This window comes from Megalops cyprinoides, chromosome 5 (assembly GCF_013368585.1).
Source record: "Megalops cyprinoides isolate fMegCyp1 chromosome 5, fMegCyp1.pri, whole genome shotgun sequence".
Classification (NCBI taxonomy): Eukaryota; Metazoa; Chordata; class Actinopteri; order Elopiformes; family Megalopidae; genus Megalops; species Megalops cyprinoides.
In genome coordinates, this window is record NC_050587.1 from 13,851,407 (window position 1) to 13,868,773 (window position 17,367).

At 38.1% G+C, this 17,367-nt stretch overlaps 1 protein-coding gene across 1 annotated transcript in view; it reads left to right on the plus strand.

Moving 5' to 3' along the window:
• The window catches only part of LOC118777643 (AT-rich interactive domain-containing protein 3A-like), a 57,896-nt gene that overhangs the window by 29,898 nt on the left and 10,631 nt on the right, over positions 1–17,367 (plus strand). The window contains exon 3 of the mRNA XM_036528749.1: positions 12,978–13,050. Coding sequence (XP_036384642.1) covers positions 12,978–13,050 — 73 coding nt within the window. The remainder of the gene's footprint in view (positions 1–12,977; positions 13,051–17,367) is intronic.

Below are 17,367 nucleotides of genomic sequence, written 5' to 3' on the forward strand. Positions count from 1 at the left end.
TTTAATATTATGACTAAATGTATTGTTTGTATTGAAAAATCTTTTGCCTGAATTAGTTTGCTTGTTAAGGTTCTGTGTGTGATATGATATGTTCTTTTCTTGGGCCCTGCTTGTCTCGCTCCCTGTTCACATCACTGCATCAGAAATCAACACCGCATTCCCCTTGAGGGATCTTCTAAGCTCTGGTAACATCTCAGTTCTTCCGAATGCTCAGTTGCAACAAAGTGCCAATCTCCCCTAGCCATGTCTGAAGAGATAAGAAGTGGCTGAGACTGCTATCAGAGTTATCTAGCGCGTATCACCCAAGGACAGATGCCGCCTTCTGAATAATGCTATCTATCAGATAGCATAGTGCCTTTTAAGATGTATAGAAATAAATAAAAGTAGCAATGTACAATTGAAAATCATCTGTCTATATATTCATTGTCAAAAATCAAAACTCACTTTTCCACAATATTTTATTACTCATGTGGTGGCGCTGATTCTTCCATTTCCTTCTGTGTTTGTGCTCTCTTGTGTCATTAGATTTTTGTTAATGCACATTATCAAGTTGATGAAGGAGTCTCTTTAGCCCTGATGCGTATTCCTCTGACTCAACTCCAGTTGGAATAAATAAGACAGTGGCTTAGAGTCCAATATTGGGAAGACTCGAGTCCAGTCTAACCCATGATAAAAAGGCTGCTTGTGACTCCTCTTGTGTGTGGTAGGAGGTTCAGATTCAGTATTCAGCAGACATGGGCAGCAGTGTAGTTATATTGGTAAGGACCAGGCTTATAACCCAAAGTTTGCTGGTTCGATTCCCATACAAAGCACTGCTGTTGTTCGCTTTGGCAAGGTACTTAATCTCAATTGGCTCAGCAGTATAAATGGATAACTTGAAAAATATTGTAAGCTGTGTAAGTAACTCTGGACAAGGCAGTCTTCTGAGCAAAATGTGATGTAATCGTAGACCTCAGCCTGTCCAGTGAGTCTGTGGTAAGCAGGTGTGAGGGTGTCCCTCCTCCTGTGAGACTGTGAATGGGGCAAGACTGGGGCTTGTACGCTGTTTACACCCATGCACACATGAGCTGAAGCACCCAGGAGCAATCTGCTGTCTACCAGAGGGCTGTTGTTTGCTCCATTCAGCCATGATGATGATACTCTTTGTTACTGATACTGTTTGTTCCTGTGGCTTGTGGTTTGCTGCTCGCAAAGGGAGCTATGATGCTGAGATGCAGAACTACTAAAGTTTGAAGCCTGCAGTGTAGTTCCAGCTTTCAATGCACATCTGTATCTGTTATTTCGTACCACATCTGTATCTCTAAAAAGAAAGCTATCTATGCTTACTGGACATACTGCTGGAATGTGGACACAAGCAATACTAAATTATTGACAGAATGCATACATAAAAGGCTGCTTCTTATCAGAGTATATGATTCATGTAGTCATCCTCCACCATTACCAAGGTATTTGTTGGCCTTTCAGCACTGAATGGAAGGCATCCCTAAATTACTTAATGTACTTATTCCATAAGAGTAGGTTATTGATGCTATAAAGAGAAAGCAAGATCAGGGAAGAAATCAAAACACTCTTTAGAGTAACTCTTTAGATGGTTTTTTGGTTCAATTTAACATTTGTCAAAAAGTTCAGTACAAATGTAATTCTGTACAAATGTAATTCAATGATCACATTTGTTCTGTACTGCAGAAGGGTGTAAATGATCTTGCACATGGGCAGTTTGCTCATGAATTAACTTACCTTTTTAAAAATCTGTTGCTGAATTCCACCTTTATATGTTAGAACTTGCTGGTCTCTAGTTAAAATACTGTTGGATTTGAATTGTACCAGAAGAACAATACAGCAAAGCGTAATTAACAGAACAGGTCTGTGGACCTTTGAAAACAAAACTCAGGCCAAAAGTGAATGTTTATCCAACATCTTACCTCAACAGAGTGCTATAATTTGCATGAGACCAAGGGCACAGTATATCCATATGATGATATTGTTTACTGTCCACACTCAAAGCAGATATAATGCCCCTGCACTTTGAGATGTGTAGATAATGCTCAAGCTTGACCTCTTTGAGGTATGATATGTTACATTTTTAGGGTTTAATCCATAGTGATTACAGGTCAGTTTTCCCCAGCTTTGTCAAGATGAAGAATGGCTACATGAAATGGGTTAAGCCTAGAATAAATCACATTAGTCTCGTTATATCTTTTGCAATTCACCAGGAGTGGTAGACGTTTTGCTGGAATGTGACTATAGGGAAACAGAGACATGATAAATTTTACAAGCACTTTGGCTGGGCAAACCTTGTGTTTATTTCCAGTGTTACATGACTCGCACAACAAATTAAGTGGATTTTTTTTTTTTTGGGTATAAGTGTTTGGCAGTCATGGGAAAACTGCCTGTAAGATTGTACCATATCTTGCACGTACACTTATTTCTTGTGCTGAAGTATGCCTGAATAGCCAGTGATTATGAGTTTTGTTTTCCTATTGAATGCATTATTTCTTCATATTTTACATATAAACATATAATATAGATATTAACATATTTTTCACCAGTGTATGATATTTTGTCATAACCACAGTAACAAATGTGAAAGTATAAGACCGATATATCTAATTTTAGTTTAATAGCTCTTTTGTTTGCTGTGTATCAGTCAAAATCTTGTGTTCATTGCAATACAAAGTAAAAAAGGTCTTAATTTGACTGTTTCTAGTCAATGGCCATGTTTACATGCATGTTAATATTGTGATTTTAATGAAATTAAGGTAATACTCTAGCTTGGCAGTTAGGCAGAGGTTATGTAAACACCACTGATTATTTTAATACCATGAAGCTCTTAACTGCAGTAAACAAGCATAGTAAATGGAGAGATACAGTGTATGAGGAGTACTCTGATCTTATTTGCATTACTGTAAGATCATTAGAACATGTAAAAACCTTATTCTGACTTCATGGTATTAAAACTGCACATGTCTGAGAGTAGAAACATTTTCTTTGTTTACAACATTGTTGCTGGTGCCAGCTAGACAGTAAGCTATGTCCACAAGAAAGGAGCTGACATTTTGGAGTGAACAGGACACTGATTTGTTGCTGCTGCTTGAAGGACATTTACATCTTCAGAATTCTAATAATGATACAGCATGGCTCTTACCGCTATAGCTAGCAGCTTCACCTGAATGTATGTGGCATGACAGCAACAATCCACTTTACAGCATTACCTTGGGGAAAATGCCTCTGGCCCTATTTTAATGTCCACTCTTTAATGAATTATCCATTATTTACTCTTTTTGCAGATACGTGTATGTGGCTTAATCAAACTATCATCTTAATTGCAGTATTTACAATAGTCACATTATTGTGTGTATGTAAACAGTCACTAGCACGAACGTTTAGAATGTAGATGTAGATGAACAAGGACCATTGAAAAATCTGAAAAATGAACTATCACACATGGAAATCAGATCAAAATCCTTTTTGCTCACTTCATTACTTAGTGGATCTCAGCCTGCAGGCTGTCTGTATTCTGGATTACATGAAGTTTATGACACATTTGGTTTCGCACAAGCAGTCCGCCTAAGTAAACAACTTCATTCTCTCTTTGAGTAGTTACATAATGACAATATTTTGTCTGTCTTTGACTCATATGGAACCCTACTGTATATCCTGATTATGATGCACACCATATCACTTGGTAATTCTGAACTGAAGACTATCAGTCTCGCCATCTCTTTTCCCAAGAGTTTTCTTTTACAGCTGTTTGACACAAAAAGTAAGGCCAACTTGAGTCAGACCACACTAGTAAAATAACCAATGTCTTTGCTAATATGCAGTCAGCTCACTGCTACTTCATCCAGCCCATCAGCTCAAGCACCCGGAAGATCCCATTAAGAAAAACATTGCATCAAGAGAAACAAAGATTTCCACTTCATATGATCTTGTGCATCTCATTATGTCAGCTCTGTATGTTCAGAGGGTGGCCCCACGTGGGGGACGCAGAATGGCTGGCACATGGCCAGCTGGGGGAGCGCCAGGTCAGTCAGGCATGGCATTCTCTTATTAACTCCAGACACCTCACTGCTTTTCCCTGTTCTCAGGGCAGCTGACGCAGCCTCAGAGGAGCAGACAGGCAGCATGCCATTCACAGTGAGGCTCATGTTGTGACATTGATTTGATTAAAGGTGCTTTCAGATGTAAAAAAAAAAAAAAAAAAGAGGAAATGGTAAAAGTTGCACCCCAGCTGTATATTGTTAGGCGAGGTGATGGGGCAGTGCATCGGGTGACACAACAAAGCCTGTGAGCAAAATGAGTTCATGTTAAACAGGAAATGTGTGAAAGTTTGTGATAAATCTTTTATTACAGACTTTTAATCAGTGTGCTGGAGCTGTTTGCCAATATATTCCAAGCATACACTGATAATTCAGTCACTTGTTATCAATCAAAGCTGTCATTTTATCAACATCAGCAATGAAGCCATTTACATGTTTTGACAACAGGTTACACTCACATATCCATACTGTAAATGTAGCTCCAAAAGTCATAGCTTGCACTACAGAATGCCTGAATTCCAGAATTTGCAGAGATGTCAGTCTGCTGGCGCCATGCAAACCATGAATATTATTGATAGCTAACCTGAAAGACCAGTACACAGACTGATGTTGCACAAGGAAAGTGCATTTCAGCAGCTGTTGTTGCACGTGTCCTGAGCTGAGTTGTACAACTGTGGATACTGGTACAGCATAGTGATCAGATTCTTCTACATTTTGGGGAGGGGCATCTACTCTCAGCACATTGGTTGAGCATGGAGGAGGACAAGTGGTAGCAGTAGTACAAAAATAGAAAATATTTTAATTCTTGTGTGGCACCAAAAGGTCAATTCTTACTTCTAATGATTTTGCAATACATGAAAATCTCTGTGTCAAGAACACCTAAGCACCACTGAAGTGGTGAATCAGTCTACCATTGTGAGTTCTGAAGCAGTGCACTATAGTATTTTGCCATACATGAAACACATTGCTTCATTTTTGTTTGTATTAGTGTGTCTTTAGTGCAATTAGTTTTGCACTGTGTTTTGCTACTACTTGCTTTCTTATTTAAAGAATGTTTTCTGCTCCTGGTGATTTTTTTTGTATTCTTCCTAATGCTAGAAATGTAGAGAGCTCAGGAGAATTAAAACTATGTCACCCATGTTGTCACACCACTAGTGCCATTAGTGCAGGGTTTGATTCTGTGCACTGATTGAAGAGCTATTTGTTTTGCCGCTCTGTTTCTGAGGACAAAGCTGGTGACAGAAATGGAATGCAAAATATGTAATTCATCTGGAAACAAATCTCAGTTTCTGTCTCAGTGTAAATTATCAGCTTTTATGTTAAATATGAAAAATACAACAAAAGTTAACAATGCAACAGTATTTTCCTAAATTTTATTTTAGTCCTTTAGCACTTTACATTGAACATACAATAGTTAAGTTCTATTTGTGCTTGTTTTCTGTTTGGGTGGCACAAATCAGATGTTAGAAATCTTGAGACGGCAAACACACCCAAGGTCAGAGAGGCAATGAGTGATTGAAGGCACAGTATTTCCTAATGCCTCATTCATTGTCAGCAGTAGCTTCCCAGTGTTGGAAAGCAGGCAGGGTCTTGAGTCCCCTGAGGTAAAAAGACAGTCACATGTATATCATAGCTCTGCAGTCAAATAAAGTCCAAAAAACAACCCTCACATTGTCACTTAACTCTGTCCTCCTATTTGTGAGAAATACATCACAAAAGGAGATGCAGGACTTGTCAGAGCATTACTTAATGTGAAATGATTACAATTTTTTGGTAATTTTCTTGTATTACGGGATTCAATTGATATGGCTGCTATTTCCATAAAGAAGGGGTTCCTCAACAGAGAAGACTTGCAGTAAATTCTTGTGAACAAGAGAAATTTACATTTACATTTACATTACATTTATTCATTTGGCAGCCGCTTTTATCCAAAGCGACTTACATAGGTTATAGTTCTTTACAATGTTATCCATTTATACAGCTGGATATTCACTGAGGCATCTGTGGGTTAAGTACCTTGCCCAAGGGTACAGCAGCAGTGTCCCAGCGGGGATCGAACTGGCAACCTTTCGGTTACAAGTCCTGCTCCTTAACCACTATGCTAAACTGTTAAGAGCTCTCTTCACTAAGTTCAAGGCAATGGCTGCATAGATTACTTTATTATATCTGATTATGAATTTTACCAAATACATTTCCTATCTAACCCAACACCAAGGATATGTCATTGATGTGATTGTCTCACTGGATTTAGTCAATCACAGCTGAAGATATGCATGTGCTTCTTTTTCCAATAATATTGTTAGTTATTTTGCTTTTTTGTAGTCAATCAGACTTCAGACAGAGGAACCATAAACCAATGTAGGTATCCAACAAAACAATTTTGTCTGCTGTTGGTCTCTGCCTTTAGGGAGATCCAAACTTACCCTGTTTTCACCATGTTTTGTTTGTGGCACAGCTCACTGTCAGAACCTGTTGCGTGTGTACATGTACATGTACAGACTCCAGACAGCATCAAAGCAGGGTGTGGCAAGATGTTTGTTAGTGTAAAGGATTATACAGAAGCCTGATAGTCAGCCTGTATGTTTTAGGAAAACCCTTAAAGCACAAAGGGATGGTTAAAGCTACTTATAGCTACATAGCTGTGTGTGTCTAAAGTGTAGCTAGTGTTTAGTCCTGTACTATTCAGGCTCCTTTTGGAATTGTGTCGAAGGTGTGCTCTGCATAATATGTAGGGGCCTCAGCCCCACCATTTCCTCTGTTTTCTAACATCTGCCTGCTCCATGTACATTATGAGCATTGGAAGTAATACCGTAGGTGTTTGTGACAAATGAAATGAGTGCACATACAATTTGAAGAAAGGTGAATTTGTGAATTTATAATTTAATAGGTTAATTTAAGCCAAGCTTAAATACTCCTGACAATTATGTCACCCCAGATATTCAAATATTTGAGTTATGCAAGAAATAAATTGTAAATTTTTAAATTGGTTGTTGTACACTGCATTATGGATTAGATTGCCCCATATACTGTAAGTATCAGCATTAACTGGTTGTTTCAGACTTATTCTGTATTCTGACTTTGTAATGCAGCACCAATGAACATCAGTGAATGTTCCACTAGTTAATATTTCATGTTTACTAAACACTGTGGTATAAAGTATTGTGACACATGGGGTAAAAGGAAGAGCCCTAATTACTCCTGTCTTTGTGGTTTCTGAAGGGCTCTTAGACCAACAGTGCTGCTTTACTTCCTGCCTTTAGTACACTATAATGCACCAGGCAATCTAGGTTATCTAATAGCACATCGTCAATAAAAACAGTTATTGTAAGGGTGCTTTCATATAACATCACTCTGGTATTCTCCAGAGCTCAGTGCACCTTGCTGTTCCACTAAATTTGTCATGGATACAGCCACCGTCCATGTGGCACCATTTCAAAGGTAGCACTGGGGAGCACACCAGTTTACTTTTGAACAGGAAGTTCCTCCAACTCTGTTAACCATAGGACTGGTATTTGTATTGAGGTAACTGTGATACAACTGTGAAAATATAAAATAAACTAGGTGTTTATGCATGTTTGCTATTATGTATTGCTGTTGCTATTGTATTGCACAGTTAGGGCATTAATTTAGGGAGGTGTATAAACTGAAGTGCTCACAGCAGTATAACAATATCAGCTAAAGGTGCCAGTTCTTCATTCTGAAACTGGGGGCTCCAGTTGTGTAATGAATTTTAACCTTTCAGGATAAATATATTGAAAAACAAGGTAATGGTAACATAACAGAGAAATGTTAATTTGGTAGTGAATATTAGCTTCTCAAGATAAATGTGTTTTTGTGTTCTGAATTGCTTTATTAATATCTAAAATGAGCAAAACAAGATCCCAAGGAGGAGTGACTCATTGAGCAGTGATCGCAGTAATGGCAGCTGATGGTAATGGGAAAAAAAAAAGAACAAACGCACATTTGATTTGAAAAGCTACTATTAGCTAGCAGACTGACACCCAGGCTTATAAAAAACAGTGGGGTTCTTAGAATGTCTGATCAACTAAAAGGAAACTTAATTATGTCTCTCAAGAGACACACAAATTAGAACTCATGCTGAATACATAAGAATACATGCATTTACGGACCAGTTTTTTTCCAGCTTCAGTCAGAGGTTAAAAAAAGATTTTTGTAAGTTGTTCTTGAAATTCCACTGCTCACATCAGGCATATTCAAAAAAATTAAACACTTAAAATCAGAAAAATGTAGGGATACAAAATTACATTTTTATTGTCTTTTTCTTACTTGGGTGAAACTTAGGCAGTTTTTTGTTATTGGTTATACAGGTCAGTTTGGATTATGAGAATAAATTTCTTTACTTGGTGGACCAAACATTGCTTTGCTGAACTGTTGAGAACCAAAGCAAGAATCACAAGGTTTAACTGCCAGACAAACAATGGGCCTCATGCAGCAACATTCTCTTAACTTTCTCTTAATTTTCTGTTAAGAGAAAAAATAAGAGAAGTCAACTCCAGATGCACAAAACGTTCTTAACCATCTAAATCTGCTCTTACTCAGGCGTGCTGAATGATAAATCCCACTTGATCATAAATTGGAGGCGCGTGGCCGATTGTTATTAGCATAGGTAATGCCCCCTAAAAACTATATAAGGGCAGGTGTTGTGTCATGTTTAAATACTCTGGCACACGCTCAAGAATTGGAGAGATGCCACCAAAAAAAAAAAAAAAAAAAGGCTGTAAGAAGAAGAAGAAGAACTTCAGCAGAAGTGAAATCGACGTACTGTTAAATAAACTTAAAGTAAACATGATTTTCCAGAGCGTCAGTACTAGTGTTAAAGGAAAATAAAAAACCCAGCGATGGCAAAACATTTGTGATGCTGTTAATGCTGTGTCAGCAAAGGGATGCACAGTAACTGAAATTAAAAGAAAATGGTTTGACATGAAAATGGAAGCAAAAAATGCCCAAGCCATTCAGAAGCTGAACGCAGGCAATATGATCCAAGGGTTTGATTTGATTATATGATATTCATGTGTTTTTTTATGTTCCTCAAATTTAAAACTTTCCTTTAAAACTTTAAAAATGTTTCCTTGCGTTGGACAAACAGTTTGTGGACTGTGAAAATGAGATGTCTTTTTCTTGTCTTGGTAAGAGTGAAATTTTCTCATACCTAAGAGAAGAGCAAAAATAAGATAACATTGGTGAATCCCAGAAATCAATGGGTACTAACAAAATAAGAACAAATCGTAAGAGGAAATTTGTTCATATATCGCTTCCTGCATGAGGGCCAATGTGTGCTAAATCTCAATATATGCTTTGTATGAACCATTCTCCTTCTTACATTTTCTTATATGTCTGTAATAAAAAATGACACTTTTACATTTCCAGTCTGAAACTGTAAGACCATTTAAAATGTCCCCTTATAATAAAATCAATTGTTCTTTTTTTCGGTATGGTTCCCACTAATTAACAATGTCCACAGACTGATAATTGGAAAAGAATTTAAAAAAAAATCCAACTGTTTCTTTGTATTATCTCTATGCATTGGTGTCTAGATAATGATTATACATATTATAGAGTGTGTTTCAGAAGCTGTACACTGCAAATACCTTCCCTGTCAGAGTCTCACACAAGCCTCCTTAGCCTGCCAGTTTCCCTGGAATTGAACCTCTCAGACTCTCTGTAAGATTGGTGGCAGCTAATACACTCCTAAATGATTGGTTATTATCTCTGGGGCCTCATTTCCCGTGCCCTACCATTTTCAAAGGTCATCCCCTTGTTTTTTCCTGTATTGATCAGGTGACCTGTTAAGATGGTCAGTGACTCATTGGTAGTGACCACTGAGTAACATATATTCATGGGGAGTGCAGTGTTTTCTCGTAAATGCTACACTCCCAACACAGCAGCCACTCATAAAAGGCCCTGTGGTTGCACAGGGGCATTTTCTACTTGCCAGTCACTGCACACAGAAGCACAGAGATCATAACTGATATAGCATGAGGATTTTGCTATGCATGGTGGAAATCATTGTTGGGTGTTTGGGAATGGGAATCTACAAATACAGCTGAGAAGCTAGGAGTCAAATGCTATGCTACAAAGGTACCTATATTTTTATAGTATGAGTGCATTTATAGTCATACTAAAATACTCTTTCTAGTCTGTAGAAGAAAAACTGCAGTTAATTGTCACTTAATAAAATTCTATGTTATTAATCATTGCATGATTGATACAGCCCTCTCTAAACCTGGAGCATGAAACGCTCGTTTTTAGCACGATGACAGTAACCACACTGTTATTAATGCAACCAGTTGTAAACCTCCTTTCTCAGCATCGCTGTCCAACAACTTTATATTATGACACATTTACAAGCTGGGAGGGCACAGAGTATTTAGAGTAGGGTTCTGTACCCAAGTTGTAATTTCTGTGAGTGAGCTGTGACCTCCTGTTTCTAGCTTAAACAGAGAAACGGGTACCGGAGTCCTTTCTGATTCACCAATGATTTCATTCAACCATTGTTAAGGTTAAGGTACCCATCTGAGAACTCAGACGTTCATACTGGTGAAAGCTCTCTCAGTATGAAGGTTCAATGTATTCAGTTGTTAAAATTCATCTTTATTGTATTATTCACCCAGAGGAGTGGCATTGTTTGTCTTTGAGAAATGTGTTGTGATGTGGCTACATCATAATGTTGTCATTGGAAAGTCCAAGGCTGCCGAAAAATTTCAGCCATGGAGTGATCTGATTTGGACGTTTCTGAGGTAGTAGAGAGAGTCACCTATTTTTAGTGAACAACAGCTAATGAAATGTTTTTGTAAATATGATGTATATTGACATCAGTCATTTCACTATTGGAAATATAGGAGGAAGCAAATATGAATAGATTTACACTCCAGGCTGTAATTTCAGTAAAGTTATCAGCAGAGGCGCCGGTAGGAATTTGCAACCAAGTACTGAAAAGTTAATGCACTGGGCCCCTATGTAACAAAAATATATGGTAGAATCTTTGAGGGCCCCTGTCTGCTTGGGGCCCTTGGAATTGTCCCAACCCTCCCACCCCACCTTACGACACCCCTGGTTATCAGCATAAACAGCATGCCATGACAAAACTGTAAAGCATTATGTAATGGGTGAAAATTTTCTACATCAAACAAAGCTGGAAGCAGGGAAGAAATCTGTATCATACAGAAAGAAGAAATACTTACTCTGTTATTCTTATTTATACTACACTTTAACATTAGTAGAACAGACACTTTTGTCATTGCTGTATTTTTGACTGATATAGGATTTTAGACCAATACCAATTTCGATATTTGAGGGTTTAAAAATCTGCTAATGATATATTGGCCGATATTTTTCTTTTTTTTTTCCTCAGAAACATATAACATATACAAAGATTTTCCCTAACATTTGTTATGTGTAGTTATTTGAGTCCTCACCAAGATAACATGACATAATGCAATTTAAAAATAAACTTATTTTATTGTCATAAATAGTACTTTGAACAAAAGTACAACAAAATATATTAAAGTTTTGATAAATAAGAGTCAAATGTATAAAAATACAAAAAAGTTTTTTTAAAAATATCACGCCATCTTAAACTATGCAATAAACTGATACAGTGAGTAAAAGCTGCTGTTGAATGCATCTAATACGACATGACTGTCTACAACGAGGACTTCACACTACACGTTTGAAAGAGAAGCTAGATAACTTTGTTTGGCTACCAAGCCATGTTAGATACTTCAGCTCATGTTTATTTACCCTCTGGTAACCGTCTGTCCCCTCTGGTTTAACCCTTTTGCACGTAACTTATTTTTATGCTATGTAGCGGGCGTGTTACATTTCGTTATGTTTTCATTAGCGTTATTAAGGCTTCTCATAGTTTTCAATTAGCATTTGCCTTTTTTTTTGTTAAATCGCTGTTTTCTCAAAGCTAAAATTAGCTAGAATTTCTCCAATCTAGTGTTCTAATCGCACCAGTTTTAGCATACGCGCTAAACGGCTAATCACACCGGTGTGACCATACGTGTGAATAATTTCCAATGCACCGACTGTAACTACAGACATGAGAGTCGCAGATATATTTACCATTACTTCATTTAGGCAGAATAAGTTAAACACTATAGTTTAACCACTCATTAACATTTGCGGTCTTCCACTGATAAACATGGCATTAGCTAGCTTTGTTGGTAAACTAATTTAGCAATGGACAGCGTTATAAGCTGCTGTAAGTGATGTTGCCAGAGAATTTTTGATAGCAACCAGGAAGAAATAATAGGACCGTTGTTTGATTACTTGCTAGAACTGCCACACTATTTCATAAATAAACCTACAATCAAGTCTGTCAACAGCGTAGCCTACACCACTCAACTACCGTAACGTTAAACATAATTTTGATGTTTGACTGACGGTACCGGCTTTCATGTTACTGCAGCAAAACCAGGCATGGCTGACATGAACATTGTCAGGCTTATTTAGGCTAAGAGGAGAAGTGATGGGGGATATTTATTATTTAAGTAATGTATTTCACGTGACAATTATCAATTTGCCATGAACACAGAAGATCTCCGTCGTGGGTTACTCTGCTCGACTCTGCTTGGGTCAGCTGATTGTTGTGATTTGTGGTGTTCCAAACACGTGTGTTGCCAACAGCGGAGTTGCAGATTGCCCTCTGGTGGGCAGACTACGCAATGACAACACACATAACATGTCCGCTTCTTTTTTAATTGTCACTTATCGGCTGTTATAAATGCCAATACCGATTTATCTGCAATTAGCTCACATCGGCCAATAATATCAGCACGCCAATTTATCAGTTGGGCTCTACCAAGTATCAGTTTTTTGGTCTGGGATTAGTGTCACTTATTGGCCATGTTAAATGCAAAGGTATGTCAAGACTGACTCAATCAGATGTACTTTTTCTTCTCTTTCTTTTAGCTGTATGAGTTGGATGGTGATGAAAAACGAAAAGAATTTCTTGATGATCTCTTCAGCTTCATGCAGAGGAGAGGTGAGTATCCCCTGTGCTGACAATTATTGTAGTTTTCGGTTTGGCTTGAATCCAAACCAAACTGGCAAGCCAAATAGTGGGGAACCCATGATCTTCTTAGCACCAATAACTTGACATTTGCAGCAGCATTGACTATAAAGGGCTTGCTTATCATCCCCAGGTGTTTAGATGAAAACTTGAAAAGACAACAGCAACGGCTCACACCTTTGTTGGGAACCAAAGCCACTGCTTGCTTTGTAGTGATTCTTTGTCTGTTTTTGTCTGCATGCTTTGTGTTTGTCAGCATGCTAAAAGTGACATGAGACACAACAGGCATGTTTAATCTCTCAGAGCCTGTGAATTTCAGTGCTGTAATGCAAATCTCCTTTGCCCCTAGCAGTATGAGCCCTAGCCTCTTGAAATAACATTTGTGAAAGGTTTAATAAAACACACCCATGCTTAATGAAAGGTGATTAGACAATTTGTTGGAAATAAAAAAACAAAACTTCAAGGTGAATTGGAACCACAGTGCTAGAACGTTTTAGACTGCACTTACCAGTGTATGAAGTAAACAGGTGTCATTGATCTTTTCTTGTTTGAAAAGGCAACATTAAATGGATCCCATTAGGTTCTGCTGAAGTATTTATTTCATTTTTGGAATCTGCACTTCAAAACAATTGAAGCTCAACCACAACAATGCCTTATCATGGCCTTTGTGGTGTCTCAGAGGGAGCTGCATTTTGTAAAAACACTGATACTGGACAGACGAGAACAATCAACACATCCAGACCAGCACCTCTAACAATGGCCGAGTGAGGTTTTTTGTTTTGAAATAACCCACATCTGTGGAGGGAGCCTCTGATAGGTCAGGCCATGCTTCCTGTAGAAATACTTCCCAGGCAGTCTAATGAGACTGGCATGATGCTGTAGTGGAACTGAATCTCCCAGTGCTATATGGACAACCATTCCTTTTTGTTATATACAGTCATGCGCCACTTAACATCCATTCGGACAACGTCCGTTCCGTTATAATAAACTTTAAAAATCCCAATTGCAGGGATGTAGTGGACATAACCGGACGTAGTGAAGGCAACGCTTCCCGCACGCAACACGTGTATCTCATGTCTCATGGAAATAGATTTTGCTGCCAGGTGTATAATGGTGCAGTATACATAGTATACCATATACTGTATATAGTATGGTGTTTGCACAATGTCCAAATCACATAACATCCTATTTTACAGAACGTATCATGAACATTAAGCGATACATGGCTGTAATTACCCACACATTCTGAGAAAACGGGACATGCCAGCACAACTTGCCACAGGGGAAGCTGACATCCTGGAATTCTGTTGCCATGAGAAAACGTCATGAATCTTTTGCTGAGCATTAGACAAGATCATTCATACATTTTCCCACAGAAAGTTGCCTTTTGTGTGGAGCTTTAGTGAAGAGAATGGAGCAGATTGGAGACCTTACATAATATGAGGAAGTTCACCGCAAGCTAGTAAGTGAACAATGATGGAACTATTTTGAGAGTGTAAGACCCAGATCATGTGTTTTGTTGTTTTTATGTCATGATGATGGGAGTTTGATCTTTTTTTTTAATTTTGGGAGTTATATTTCCTCTGTGTGAGCAATTAGTTTTTTGTTTTGTTTTGATTAGCCAAATCAGTGTGAATCTGCAGATCTGTATTGTCATATAGAGATGGAGTGCCGCTGCTTGTGGCATAATCGTCTGTGCAGCATGTTCTTCATTGTAAAAGTTGTTTGTAAGCAACTATTCTAAAAAGTTAACCATGCTCTTTTGGGGGTTGTTGCTGTGCAATGAAAAATGAGATATTTGCAGCATGCATATGCATACGAAATCCTTTCTAAAAATCTGTAAACATGCATCCTTAAGTATAATGTACATATTACAGAGTTCAGCGTCAGACAATAGTCATATGCAGGGTTTTTCTGGTCAGTCCCAAGATGGAGGACATCCAAGAATAAAACATCTTAGTGCATTGACTTGTGGTCATTCACCAATGGGAAGCACCTATACTCACATGACAGTGATGGGGGCACTGTGCTGTGGAGAGTTGTCATTTATAGATTATATAAGATATAACAAAGATACAAGGTATAATACTGTACAAAGTCCCTGAAGTACAAAGCATGCATCTGATTGCAAAGGGTTGGGTTGATATCTCCAGTGTCCTTTGTAAAAATCATCTTGAACTATTTTGACATTTGTTGCATTATTAGAAAAGTCAAAGAATATTTTTGGTTCAACATTCTTCAAACATTATTTCACATGCAAGAGTACTTCTGCATATTCTTTAGCCTGACAGATACCTTCAACATTCACTGCAAAATAAAAGCTTGATAAGGTCAAGGAGGCCTGTGGAATTCTCTAGACCCTACCTTTTAAATCCCTCATGTGAGTGGTATGAAAAGAAGAATTTGCATGTATCTTTCACTGGATGTCTGTCATGTCAAAGGTAGGAATGCAGGACTGTTTTATTGTAGAAAGGAATGTTGTCACCTTGCTATTGCTTAATCCAAATCAACCAGCCTGTGGTCAGTCCCTCCCACATCAGATTCTTTGTTACAATAATTTTAAAAGAATTAACACAGTCTTTCCGCACACTTAATGTGTGAATCCCTTTTCAGTCTGATTGTCTGCAAGCAGAAATGTCTCGATATCTTTCCTTGGCTTTGACAGTTATGTAAATTGCACACAACCTGAGCTGCAGTACATTACATCTGTTTGTCTGCTTCTCAGCTCTTATCAGACCTTTATAATGCTCTGCTCTTTGTTAAAGGACATGCTATTCTCTACCATATTTCTTTCTCTTTATGCTTGTCTCACCCAGAGTATGCATTGGAAAACATTATCTTCTTGTGTTATTTGAGTCTCTGTTTCTTTCATTGTTGTGAGCTTTTGGGGAAAACAGTAAAACTATAACTTGTCTTGTCAGAATGCTAAATTGTGCAGGGGCAAGATTTCAAAGAGACTGTCTCTGGAATTCCATCCCCCTTTGCTTGTACCGACTTGTAGGAAAGTCCTGTAACCTCTCTGTTTCCCCTCAGTGTTTTAGCCACAGTAGCTCACTATGCCATCCATGAAGGGTTATAAAAAGATATCCACCTTTACTCCCACTCATATTTTATGGGGTTATGTAGTCCTGAATTGGGGGGGGGGGTAGCTTGTTACTAGTAATATACAGTATATTTTGGAAAGTAATATTTTCTTCTATTTATGTATAATTTACAAGCCCACTCATCTGAGACGTCTTGTTGCCTTTGACCCAGGAGCACAGCAATCTCCAGTCTGAATTCAAATCAGGGAGAGATCATACCTTATGACTACATTATATACGATTCAGACCCTGTGACTGTAGAAATTCCACTGTCAAGATATCCACTGAAAATGAATTGGCTTGTGAGGGGAATCTGCAAATGCTATTGGAAGTGACTGGACATTGCAGAGTGGGCTTTTCAGTTTCTGATTCCCTGGTCCCTTGTGAGTCACACAAACCTGAACAAGCCATACAGAAAGCCTTCCTTGACCACTGTGAGCTTTCCATGACCAAAGTGAGATGGTCATGGAAAAATGGGGATGGAAAGGGCATCTGGAATCTGTTATTTATTGGTACAGGTGGTCCCTGACTTATGATGGGGTTACGTCCCAATAAACCCACCGTTTTATTGTAAGTCGAAAATGCATTTAATACATCTAACCTGCCGAACATCATAGCTTAGCCTAGCCTAACTTAAACGTGCTCAGAACACTTACATTAGCCTACAGTTGGGCAAAATCTAACACAAAGCCTATTGTATAATAAAATATTGAATACCTCATGTAATTTATTGAATACTGTATGGTTTCTACTGAATGCGTGTTGCTTTTGCACCATCGTAAAGTCGAAAAATCGAGTCAAACCATCGTAATTCAGGACCCACCTGTATTCAAATGAATGACTCAGTGTGTATTAATAGCCATGTGCTATTTTTGTGGGCCACATGTGAAGTTCTCGATTATCAGGATCAAGTGACGGGGAATCCGCGTCAACCATGCATCTCAAACCTTTCCTTTTGAGTTACCCTAAAAGGCACTGGTAAAATCGATGAGAGGAGAGGAGAAGGACAGAGAAGGCTTTACTTCTGTTTTTATAAGTATACATCAATACAATAATTACAGAGTGATATCTTTAATAATCAATATTTTCAGGAACAAAGAAAAAAAATGAAGTGTTTCCTTAATACTGATCTTTTTTTACATCAATCCTTGTCTTGTCAAGTGCATAACATGCGTTATTGAAGGTGATTATTTTCAGTATCAGTCTG